Here is a 12,375-nt window from a genome sequence, read left to right as displayed (position 1 = left end):
CGATAAACGGGCTTTTCAGAGTACCCGAGTTGATTTGATGCAATAAAGAAACTCGGACGAATTCCAGCTTTTTGTCGCGTCCATTCTTTCGATTCGAGTTGGAGCACAGCTCCTTCATTGGTGACCTACTGACATGGACACGGCAGTTGCCCTCAAACTGCCTACCTTCTGGGAGGCTCACGCGGCGGTTTGGTTCACCCAGGCGGACTCCCAGTTCGCCCTGCGAGGCATCACCGCCGACGACACCCGCTTCCATCATGTGGTAGCGGCACTCGGCTCAGCCACCGTGGCCCGCGCCCTCAGCCTCCTCCAGCGCCCGCCAGCCGCTGACAAGTACCGCGCCATCAAACAGCTCCTCCTCGACGCTTTCACCCTCTCATCGGCGGAACGCGCACGGCGCCTGCTCGACCTGCCTGAGCTCGGCGACACGCGCCCGTCCGAGCGAATGGATTACATGCTCTCGTTGCTCGGGGAGCACGCCCCGGATTTTCTTTTTCAAGAGCTGTTCCTCCGTCAGCTGCCTAGTCAGGTACGCCTCGCCCTGGCGAGCACGCAGATCACGGATCCCCGCGCCCTCGCCAGGGAAGCCGACAAGATCTCCTCGGCAGGCCAACGCATCGGGGCAGCGACCTGGAGACCGCCGCCATCCGAAGCAATGCCCATGGCGCCCGAGCACCCGGCACGGTCGGCGGCCGAACTGCCGGCGCAATTGGCGGCCACGCCGACCGCCTCCAACACGACGACCGGGGCCTCCACCTGACCAGGCGTGGTGTTACTACCACGCCAGGTTCGGACAAAAGGCCCGGACATGCCGACCCCCGTGCACTTTCGGCAAGTCGGGAAACGGCCGGGCCGGCGTTCATTACCAGCCATGAGCGCCGGCCACACGGGCAACTTAATTTTTATCAGGGACAAAGCGTCCGGACGGTGCTTCCTGTGTGACACCGGCGCCCAACTGAGCGTCATACCCGCCTCCGATCAGGACAGGCAGTCCGCGGTTTGCGGCCCCTCCTTGGTTGCGGCCAACGGATCGGCCATCCGCACCTTCGGCCCGCGCAACGTCACCCTCTGCTTCGGCAGCCAGCGCTTCAATTGGACTTTTGTGACCGCAAGCGTGCCCATGGCTCTGCTGGGTGCCGACTTCCTCTGCGCACACGGGCTGCTGGTTGACGTCAAACGGTGTCGCCTCGTCAACGCCGAGACCTTCAGCTCCCTGGCATGCACAATGAGCAGCTCCGCGCCGACCGAGCTAGCATGCGCCCTCCCGGCGGCGAACGAGTTTGCTCGCCTGCTCGCGGAGTTCCCGGTCCTCACGCGGCCGACGTTTTCGGCCGTCGCAGTACGACATGGTATCGAGCACCACATACCAACTACCGGCCCGCCGGTCTACGCCAGAGCCCGCCGCCTCGACCCAGCCAAGCTCGCCGTGGCCAAAGCCGAGTTCGACGCTTTGGAACACCTCGGCATCGTGCGGCGCTCCGATAGCGCGTGGGCCTCGCCACTACACATCGTACCGAAGCCGGGGGGTGGCTGGCGCCCATGTGGCGACTACCGCCGCCTTAACGACGTTACCACCCCCGACAGGTATCCGATCCCGCACATTCAAGACTTCTCCGCCCGTTTGGCAGGACGGGTCATTTTTTCTAAGATCGATTTGATACGGGGATACCACCAGGTACCTGTCAGGCCGGCCGACATCCCAAAACGGCCATCATCACGCCGTTCGGCTTATTCGAATTCCTTCGAATGCCATTTGGCCTCAAGAACGCGGCTCAGGTGTTCCAGCGCTTGATGGACGGCGTGCTGCGCGACCTGCCGTTCCTCTACGTCTACCTGGACGACATCCTTGTCGCCAGCGCGTCCCGGGCCGAGCACCTCCTCCACCTCCGAACACTTCGGGCGCCTCAGCGAGCACGGCCTAATCGTCAACCTGGCCAAATGCCACTTCGGCACGACGGCCGTTGATTTTTTGGGCCACCACATCACCAAGAACGGGGCCGTGCCGCTGCCTACCAAGGTCGAGGCCATCACCGCGTTTCCGCGTCCCCGCTCCATCAAGGCTCTGCAGGAGTTCCTCGGAATGGTGAATTTCTATCACCGCTTCATGCCCCGCGCTGCTCAGCTCATGCGGCCCCTCAACGAAGCCCTCCAGGGCAAGCCGGCCAAACACGACGTCGTCTGGTCCGCAGCCATGGACGCGGCATTTACAAGCTCAAAGCGGGCCCTCGCCGATGCAACACTGCTCGCTCACCCGGTGCTCAACGCTCCCATCACCCTCACCACGGATGCCTCCGACAACGCGGTGGGCGCCGTACATGAGCAATGGGTGAACGGGGTTTGGCAGCCACTCGCTTTTTCAGCCGTCAACTCCGGCCGAATGAGCTCAAATATAGCACGTTTGACCGCGAGCTCCTCGGTCTACACCTGGCCGTTCACCATTTCCGCCACCTCCTGGAGGGCCGACCCTTCACGGCTTTCGTCGACCACAAGCCGTTGGTTTACGCAATGGCCAAAGTCACGGAGCCGTGGTCGGCCCACCAGCAGCGCCACCTCTCCGCCGTGTCGGAGTTTACCACGGACATCCGGCACGTCGCTGGCAAAGACAACGCCGTGGCCGACTGTCTTTCTCGGGCCAGCGCGAACGCGGTCCACCTGGGTATGGACTTCGCCCGCATGGCGACCGACCAGACCACCGACACCACGGTGCAAGCCCTCTGGGCGGCAGACACGGGCCTCCGCCTGGCCGACGTCCCCTTCGCGGACACTGTCCTGCTCTGCGACGTCTCCCAAGGCCAGCCTCGCCCCATCGTGCCCGTTACCTGGCAACGCCGCATCTTCGCCTCCTTCCACGGCCTTTCCCACTCGGGCCGGAAAGCTTCCCAGAAGCTGGTGTCGGCGCGATTCGTCTGGCACGGCCTTCGACGGGATGTCCGCGATTGGACCAGCACCTGCACGGCCTGCCAACAGGCCAAAGTCCCCCGACACACCCAGGCCCCGCTGGCACCTTTCACCGTGCCCGAACGGCGTTTCGACCACGTCAACGTGGACCTGGTGGGCCCCCTCTCCCCATCACGGGGTTTCACACACCTGGTCACCATGGTGGACAGGACCACCAGGTGGCCGGAGGCCGTTCCCCTCATCTCCACCACCACCGCTGACGTGGCGCAGGCTTTCATCGCCACCTGGGTCGCCCGTTTCGGGACACCGGCGGACATCTCTTCGGACCGCGGGCCGCAGTTCACCTCCGAGCTGTGGGGCGCGGTCGCCCGCAACCTGGGGGTCAGGCTCCACCGTACCACGGCCTACCACCCCCAAGCCAACGGGTTGTGCGAGCGGTTCCACCGCTCCATGAAGGCCGCGCTCATGGCCGGCCTTCAGGACGGCGGCTGGGCCGACCGGCTGCCGTGGGTCCTTTTGGGCCTCCGCACGGCCCCCAAGGAGGACCTCCGGGCATCCACCGCCGAGCTTGTCTACGGCCAGCCGCTACGCGTCCCGGGCGAATTCGTGCCCGACGCTACCAGTCCCTGGTCCGCAGCTCGCCAGTGCTCGGACCTCCAGGGGACCGCCCGACGGTTTGCCCCCGTGCCAACGTCCCACCACGGTGACCCCCAGTCCTACGTCCCCCCAGCGCTTCGCACAGCGGAGTATGTTTTTGTGCGTCATGACGCACACCGGGGGCCACTCAGACCGCCATACGATGGGCCCTTCCGGGTCCTGCGACGGGACGACAAGTCCTTCGTCATCGACGTCGGCGGCAGGTCGGACCGGATTTCGGTGGACCGCCTCAAGCCGGCGCACGTGGACATCGACCAACCACCTCGGTTGGCCCTTCCTCCGCGGCGAGGCCGCCCCCCATCCACGGTGCCTCCCGCTCGACCACCCCCACACCGGACCCCCCCCCCCCACGACCCTCCAGGGGTCGCTTCGGCCGGGTCATCAGGACCCCCCTTAAATTGACACGCCAATTCACGGTCCTTTAACTCCCTTTCAGCTCTTCTCTCCTCTGCTCCGAGTTCTCTTGCAGCTCTCATTTCCTCTGCTTTTTTGTATTCTAACCTTTCCTGGAGTTCTCTTTCCTGTACTTTTAACCTTTCCTGGAGTTCTCTTTCCACTCTCCTTTCCTCTGCTTTTTTGTATTCTAACCTTTCCTGGAGTTCTCTTTCCTGTACTTTTAACCTTTCCTGGAGTTCTCTTTCCACTCTCCTTTCCTCTGCTTTTTTCTCTTCTAACCTTTCCTGGAGTTCTCTTTCCTGTACTTTTAACCTTTCCTGGAGTTCTCTTTCCACTCTCCTTTCCTCTGCTTTTTTCTCTTCAAACCTTTCCTGGCTCTTCAATTGCATCTCCGTTTTTTGGAGCTCCACACCTTCTTGTTCTTCTGGTAACCAATCCAAGGCTCCCTCTCTCCATGTTCCTTGTTCCACCATAGATTCTATCACCACTGTCTGCATCTCTGTTTTCTTCATTTTAGCTCGGACCTCCAAGCTAAAATGTTTGCCCAATATCAAGAGTTCCGATTTTAGTAACGCTCGGAACTGTGCCTCACTAGGGGTCGCTGCAATCTTCTCTGTGTCAAACTCCATGGTGACTATCCGTTAACACCTGTTAACCTTCACACAAGAAATTTCCCAAAAAAAACAAAAATATATATTTTTGGTTTTTTTTGAAAAATTTGGGAATGTTGAAAAATTTCCAAAATTGGAAAATTTGGGAATGCTAGGGAATTCTATCCCGGACGATATTTAGGGAATTTTAGATCCCGGACGAAGACCCAATTGTCAATTGTCAATTGGAGTCAATTGGACGAGCCCCCAATTTCTGTTACGGGGGCCTCTACAATCTCCTGGTCTCGGTAACCTCTGAACCCCGAGAGGAACCCCGGCAGAAAAATATACTACCCTGTGTTGAAAATCAATAGTGAAACCACACCAATGATTATAAATGAACAAACTTGTATTATAAATCACACACAGGTATAACGGTACAACAAATGGCTATTAAGAGTGCACTCTATATATCTCTTATATAAAGTTAGGTCACTCACGGCGCGGCCAGTGAGTGCAACGACACTCCTCAATGTCTCTATAACTTTTCCCAAGGTGAATGGGATTCGCTCCAGCTGTCGATGGAACGAAATCCGGTCGAAGCCCGAATCTCACTCTCCAGTCGATATCCGAAGCATGTACAGTGGGCAAGGGTGTTCTTCCCGCCAAACTGTACAACAGCGCCCTCCAGAGGCGCACCTTCACCGCTCCCTCAGCAAACCGCAACGTAATTGGAGACGAAGCGGTCGCACACACACATCCCCGACAGACGGTAGGATGTTGGGGTGAAGATGACACAAAGCAAACCTTCACAGGTGTCCGAAGCATGGGGTTCAAGATGGCCGACGGCTCTGGCTTGAGCCGATGCGACGAGGCGAGGATTCGTCCGAATCTCAGCGCCCCAAATCTGTCTAGGCAGATTTCTCCACTCCAGCGAATATTCTTATCGCTGGATGTCCCTTCCAGGAACTCAAAATTCCCTTGCGGCTGTCGGTAAACCTTGCTCGTTATGGAGCGCTGACGTCACGCGTCCTCTCCGACTTTGCTCGCGCTGCTTCTTCCTCTTCACCTTCTCGTCTTTCCGGTTCGGTGTCCTGTATCATTTAAAGTTAGCCTTTTTAACTTTAAATAACCGTTCCTGAATAATAAGCCTTTTGAAGATAATAATAGTACATAATATCAGAACTACGTCAAGTGGGTGAAAACCACAAAAATGGAAGTTACGAATCCGCAACAGTACCCAGCTGCTCATGGAATCTGTGTTCTTTCCTCCTGACAAGGTGGAAAAGTTTCTGTCAACCCTCAAATCGGATGCTGCTACTGGACCTGACGGCATCAGCCCACGGGTCCTAAAATCCTGTTCTTCCGCTCTTTCACTCCCTCTCTCTGTTCTCTTCACCCTCTTTTGCTCAAGGTCATCTGCCATCTGCTTGGAAATCAGCCAACATCACCGCTTTGCACAAAAAAGGTGCAAAAACAGATCCTAGCAACTACAGACCAATCAGCCTTCTCCCAATTATCAGCAAAGTCATGGAATCCATCATTGCTTCAGATATGAAATCATTCCTCTTCTCCAATGGTTTGATCTCTGATCATCAATTTGGTTTCAGACCTGGTCACTCTACTCTGGACATGCTGCTTCTGCTTTCTCAACAATGGATGGAGGTCCTCAATGCCAAACAGGAAATTAGAGCTGTCTCCCTTGACATATCACGTGCCATCGATACGGTCTGGCACCCCGCTCTGCTCACCAAACTCTCTTCCTTTGGTATCCATGGAAATCTCCACGCATGGCTGGCAGACTTCCTCTCTAGTCGTAGTCGACATGTGGCCCTGAATGGGTTTCTCTCATCTCCTCTTCCTGTTCAGGCTGGAGTTCCCCAAGGCAGTGTTCTGGGCCCTGTGCTTTTTCTGGTCTTCATCAATGATCTCTCTGACTCTCTTGAAAATCCTCTCTATCTCTTTGCTGATGACTCTACTCTCTGTCGCTCCATTCCTCATCCCTCAGATCGGCAGTCTGCAGCCTCCTCACTCTCTGCAGACCTGGACAAAATCACAGACTGGGCAAACAAGTGGAACATGTCTTTCAATCCTGACAAATCTCACACTCTTACGATGTCTCTCCGAAAAGACCGACTGGACAACCCTCCCATCCACTTTCTGAATAATCCTCTCCAAGAAGTTCTGTCACTCAAGCTTTTGGGTCTCACTATCTGCCATGATCTTTCCTGGGAAAACCACATTTCAAATCTGGCCTCCAGAGCCAGTCACCAACTGGACATCCTCCGTCGTGCGAAGTCCTTCCTTGGCACACCTGAGCTCCTCACCACATACAAGGCTTTCATCTGCAGCTGAATGGAATACTGCTCTGCCCTCTGGGCCGGTGCTCCTGCCTCACACATAGCTCATCTTCACGCTGTTGAAACCAAAGCATTCAGAATCATTGGAATCTCCCACGATGAAGCTAACTCCAAGGGTCTTTCACTCACTGAGCGCAGGCAGGTTGGTGGTCTTTCCGTCTTCTATCAACTCCTCTCTGGCCTTGCCCCCCCCCCCCCCAGCTCTCTCTGGGCTCTGTCCCCCAAATATTCCTCCAGGTCGCACAAGATCTGCCTGCAACCCTCTTATGGTTAAACTGCCAAAATCAAGACTCTCTGCTCACCTTCACTCCTTCATTCCTCTTTTCTCCCGCATCTGGAACAAACTCCCTCACTCTCTTCAATCCCACTCCACCCTCCTGGGCTTTAAAACAGCTGTTCACCACCATCTCTTATCTTCCCCCATCCAAAACCTTGATCTTTTCTACCCCCGGTAATTTCACCCCAAATCCACTTTTTTGAAATACCAACTTCTGTCCTGGAAGTCCTTGGTGTCCTTGTGTTTTATACTTCTCCCACCCCCCCTCCCCTCCCACACCTCCTCCCCCCAAGCCCTCTCCCTCCCACACATCTCCCTGCTCTCAAATGTTGTGTTTGTGTGCTTCCCCATCTCTCCCCATCTTGTCTTTCACTCCCTCTTTTGATATATTTTGTTTGTCTGGTTGATTTGTTTGTGAAATAAATGTTAGCTCTTTCACGAGCCTCGATTCAGTATACAAAAACAACAAAAAAAAATTGCAGGAACGGTCATGGGGGGTAATGGCCTTAAGATAAACGTCCAGCACAAGTGTGTGGTTTCTGTGTAAAAATGATACGACATGTGTTCAGAAGCTGATGAACAAACCCTCCCTTTCTGAGAAGAAGGCAAAAAGCACGACCCTGCGACCATGCGTAAGATAAGAGTCACAACGAGACTGGCGGTCTGAGAAATTCAAGGCTCAGAGAAGCCTTTATAGCTGCTGGAAGCGACAGGAAGCTGGGGTGCGAACCAAAGGGAGCACATTGATGCACAGTCATGGGTTAATAAAAGGCCGAGGGGTGGGGGAAAACGAGTTGTCGACAGTTGAGAGTGGAGGTGTTCGACAGTCAAGTTGGGAGCTGTGTGAGTCCATAGTCAAAGTTTGTCATTTCCACAGTCAAGAGCGCAGCTCCAGTCCCGCAGAGGGAGCTGGAAGATGGAGAGGGTTGTGTGCAAGAGAGAGAAAGAGAGAGAGAGGTGAACAGACATTGACATTGCCATTCCACTCATTGCACAATGACAAGCACACACGTGCATTGATCGCAAGTCCGGACACCACTAAACCTGTGATCTCTCTTGTAGAGACAAGACAGACATCGTCACCCCCACAATCATCCCACAGGGACCAGGTTATTTCAGTCTCATGATATATTTCTGTATTTCTCTTCGTGGTACGATGGGATAAGGTATCCCTTTCAGCCGTCAACGTCTTGGGGCGTCAACGTCTTGGGGCACGTGGAAATTATTAGAGAAAGATTTACTGATCATTGCCTTTGCTTTGTTGTGATTCCCACCACGTTTTGCAATAAACTCTGTTTTCCCACTGTTTGCATTTCGGCCTGGGATGTGTTTCCGATTTGGAATATTATAACGAAGATGACAGTCAAAATCCGCAGCCATGGGGCCAAACCTTCGTTAGGAGGTTTAAAACAAACAGTTTGTCCTGGGTCATCACTCAGCCCATGTTCTTTCAGACAGACGAAGTGAGAGATCTCATTACAGCTATACATCTCAGAAATCGAAGTAAAGATTTGTTTCGCTTTCCTGGTGGATGGCGTACGGTCCCTGAAGACTGTGCATCGCTAAATTCCATTTGTCCGGGTGGAACATTTAACTTCTCTGAAACTACACACACGTCGACCTACGGTCCACCGCAACATCGGTAGTCAGGATTTGGATCAGAACTCTGGTCTGACTCTTACCATTGTAACAGCATCTAAATGGACATTAACGAGCGCAATTTGATCACTTTCCGACAACTCACACACAAATTCATTCCAATATATCTAAGTTATAAGATTCACAAGTTTTTTAGGTTTCAGTGTTGAAATTTGAACACAGTACATTCACATAAATAACAGCATGTAGTTTTTGAGCAAAGCCTTCCTACCCTTGCAAACTTCAAGTGGTCGAGAGGGGAAAATGTTGTTTCCTTCAATCGAGCTTTCAAATAGTCTTCCAGCTCTTTTTCTGCATCGTTCTTCATATTCTTGTTATCATGGAAATGTTTTCGAAGAAGCCCTTTTTGTTTATCTCTCAGTAAGAGAGCATTTTTACATTTTGAAAAGTCGCTCTTTTCTTTCTGTAAAACAAACATTTTTTTTGTAAATTAATGGCAAAGGTCAAGATACAGTCAAACATGGTTTAACCTTCCACACAGGGAACCCCAAAATGTGGTATTTGAATGCAGGTGGTCTCCTAATACAACCAAGGCAAAAAAGAAATTATTATTCCAAGCAAGCTAAAACTTATCTGTCGAGGCAAGCAAAAAAAAAAAAAAAGGAAAAACAGACATAGGAACCCAACCCATGGCTGTCATTGACTTATTCCTCTCTCTCAACACTCATTTTCCCAAACATTATGTTGTGTCTTCCCAAAAATGAGTCCAATAATCCGATCAAAACCTTAAATGTTGTGAAGTCTAATTCAGTGGCAAACAGAGGCATCCTTCAGCAATTTGTCCAGTAGCATTTTGTTGCATGGCTACTGCATCTTGAACCCACTGGTCATCTGTTTTGGTCACAGGAGACATGGTTTGACACGTCGCTCATGAGACGACTGCATTTTTGTCCAAAATGTTCTGAATTTGAGTTTTGATGACCATAAGATCTTCCACTATTTTGCGAGGACTATTTATTTAACAGTTCACTCATGCTTCTCTTCCAATTCAATAACTTTGAGTTGCTTGCCAAGTGCAAAACCAGAAGATGTCATCTTGGGTGTCAAGTAAGCATGACTCATCCGTCAAGTTTTAGCGAACCTGGAACAAAAAATTGTTCAGATGAGGTATTCGTATCACGTGGTGTCCATCAATGAGTCAGTTAGTCGTCAGTCAGATGGTGTGTAATCGCTCGGATATTCTTCTTTGAAACTAAACACACAATTTCAATGAAACTTGACCACAACCTTCATCATCTATGATGTACCAAAGTGTGCTAATGGCATCAAATAAAATCGGGGTCTCATGTACTTAACGGAGGGTCAAAGTGCCCCTCCCCATACGCCCCCACCAAAACAGCTATTTGCTTTATTCTCCGAAACTACACACAATTTCAGTGGAATTTGAGCACAGCCTTCATCTCCCGTGATGGACTAAATTTGTTCATGGCATTGAGAACTATGTAGAACGGCACTCTTTGATTTTGTGACAATGGCCGATATGCCTGCGCCCACATTATTACATTTTTATACGGACTTGTACCAAGTTTAATTCAGCTGTTCTCATGTGTCACATTTTTACCAGGCATGACCTCTTACCGCTTTGCTTGACCCCATGATTTAATCAGAATGGTGAAGGGTAAGCAGGGACAGAAATACAAGTTTGTGTGGCAAGGGTGCCCAGAAGGCGTGAATGGTGTTGGTGTCCTGTTTTCTGAGGAGTTTGCAGACAGTGGGGTGAGTGTGATTCGAGTGAGTGATAGGTTGATGATGGTGAAAATGATGATTGGAAAGCTCTTGGTGAACGTCATCTCGGGATATGCTCCGCAGGTTGGTCGGAGCGATGAAGAGAAGGACAAGTTCTGGTGTGCGATAGAGAAGCTGATGGAAAACATGAAAGATGAGGAAGTTGTTGTGGTAGGAGGAGACCGAAATGGACATGTGGGAAGGAGTATGGACGGTTTTGAGGGAGTTCATGGGGGTTACGGATATGGTGTGAGAAATGGAGAAGGTGAAAGGATTTTGAAGTTTGCTGATTTGTAATACTCAGTTCCAGAAAGAGGATAATAAGCTTGTTTCATATACGTCAGGTGGGTCGACAACAACCGTTGACTACCGACTGGTGCGTAGGCGAGATAGGGGGCACCACCGGGACACAAAGGTGATCCCGGGGGAGGAGGCTGTTTCACAGCACCACTTGGTTGTCTGCGACATAAGGGTGAAAGGTGCGAGGAGAGCTCGGCGGGTGAAGTACCAACTGAGAATGAAGGTGTGGAGGTTGAAAGAGGTGACAGTGAGGGAGGCATTAAAAGAGAGGCTGAGTATGGTAGAGGATGATGTGGTTGAGCTTGAAAGTGGTTGGATGTCAATGAAAGATAGTCTGTTGGGAGCCGTTGGTGAGGTATGTGGATAGAAAAAAGGACCCCCAAGGCACTCGGAAACATGGTGGTGGGATGATGAAGTTGGAAACTAGATTGACGAGAAGAGAAAGAAGTTCAAGGAGTGGCAGAAGGCAAAGGGTATGGGGGCAGAAAAGGCAGGGCATGAAAGTTATAAGGCAGCCAAGAAGGCTGCAAAGAAAGAGGTAGCAAAGGCGCAGGAGGCATGTAGGAAAATGTTCGGAGAACGCTTGGATTCGGAAGAAGGTCAGAGAGCGGTATTCGGGATTGCAAAGCAGATAGCGAAAGGGAGGTGTGATGTGATGGGGGTGAGTTGCTTGAAGGATGAAGTGGGACAAATCGTTGTGGACCAAGATGGAATTATGTGTCGGTTTGTCTTTCTGTGTGATTAATGTTCGCTCTTTCACGAGCCTCGATCTTGTATACAAAAAAGAAGAAGAAAAAAAAAGGAATATGGAAGAGATATATGGAAATACTGTTGAATGCAGAGAATGAATGGGATGGCAACATAGAGAGTAACCCAGTTTTAGGACCAGCAGAGAAGATAACCGAGAAAGAAGTTGAGAAAGTGATAAAAGCAATACAACAACAACAACATGCATTTTACGGCCATTTTCCCTGCTAGAGCGGGGGTTAGCCTTGCGGTCCCCATGACAATCTTCTCCATTTTGCTCTATTTTCTGCATCTCTCCTTGTTAACCCCCTTGCCCGCATTTCTTCTTCCACCATCTTTAGCCAAGTCTTTCTCGGTCTTCCCCGTCCTCTATTCCCTTGACGGAATCGAACGCATTTCGCATGTAGAAGGGAAGCGAACGCATGTAGAAGGGAATCGAACCATTCACATTCCCTTCTACATTAATTTCCATCACTCTTCTCAACCAGTCACTTTCAGCCTTCCTCAACACATGACCAAACCATCTCAACCTGTTCCTCTCATCAATCACAGGCAATATTCCCATCATCTGTCGCAATTCACCATTTGTCTTCCTCTCTCTCAACGATACTCCACACATCCATCGAACCATTCGCATTTCCACCCTTTCCAGCCTTCGTTGCTGCTCTACGTTCATTACCCATGTCTCGCTCCCATAAATCATAACACTTCTCACACATGCAGCATACACCTTTCCCTTCAGCTTCAGCGACACTCTCCTCCTCAT

At 51.7% G+C, this 12,375-nt stretch overlaps 1 protein-coding gene across 1 annotated transcript in view; it reads right to left on the bottom strand.

Moving 5' to 3' along the window:
• Window positions 1-12,375, bottom strand: part of LOC137422026 (uncharacterized) — a 219,178-nt gene that overhangs the window by 76,783 nt on the left and 130,020 nt on the right. The window contains exon 14 of the mRNA XM_078772997.1: window positions 9,049-9,240. Within this exon, the coding sequence (XP_078629123.1) occupies window positions 9,049-9,240 (192 nt within the window). The remainder of the gene's footprint in view (window positions 1-9,048; window positions 9,241-12,375) is intronic.

This window comes from Myxine glutinosa, chromosome 2 (assembly GCF_964187855.1).
Source record: "Myxine glutinosa chromosome 2, kmMyxGlut1.1, whole genome shotgun sequence".
Classification (NCBI taxonomy): domain Eukaryota; kingdom Metazoa; phylum Chordata; class Myxini; order Myxiniformes; family Myxinidae; genus Myxine; species Myxine glutinosa.
This window is presented reverse-complemented; position numbering and strand designations above follow the sequence as displayed.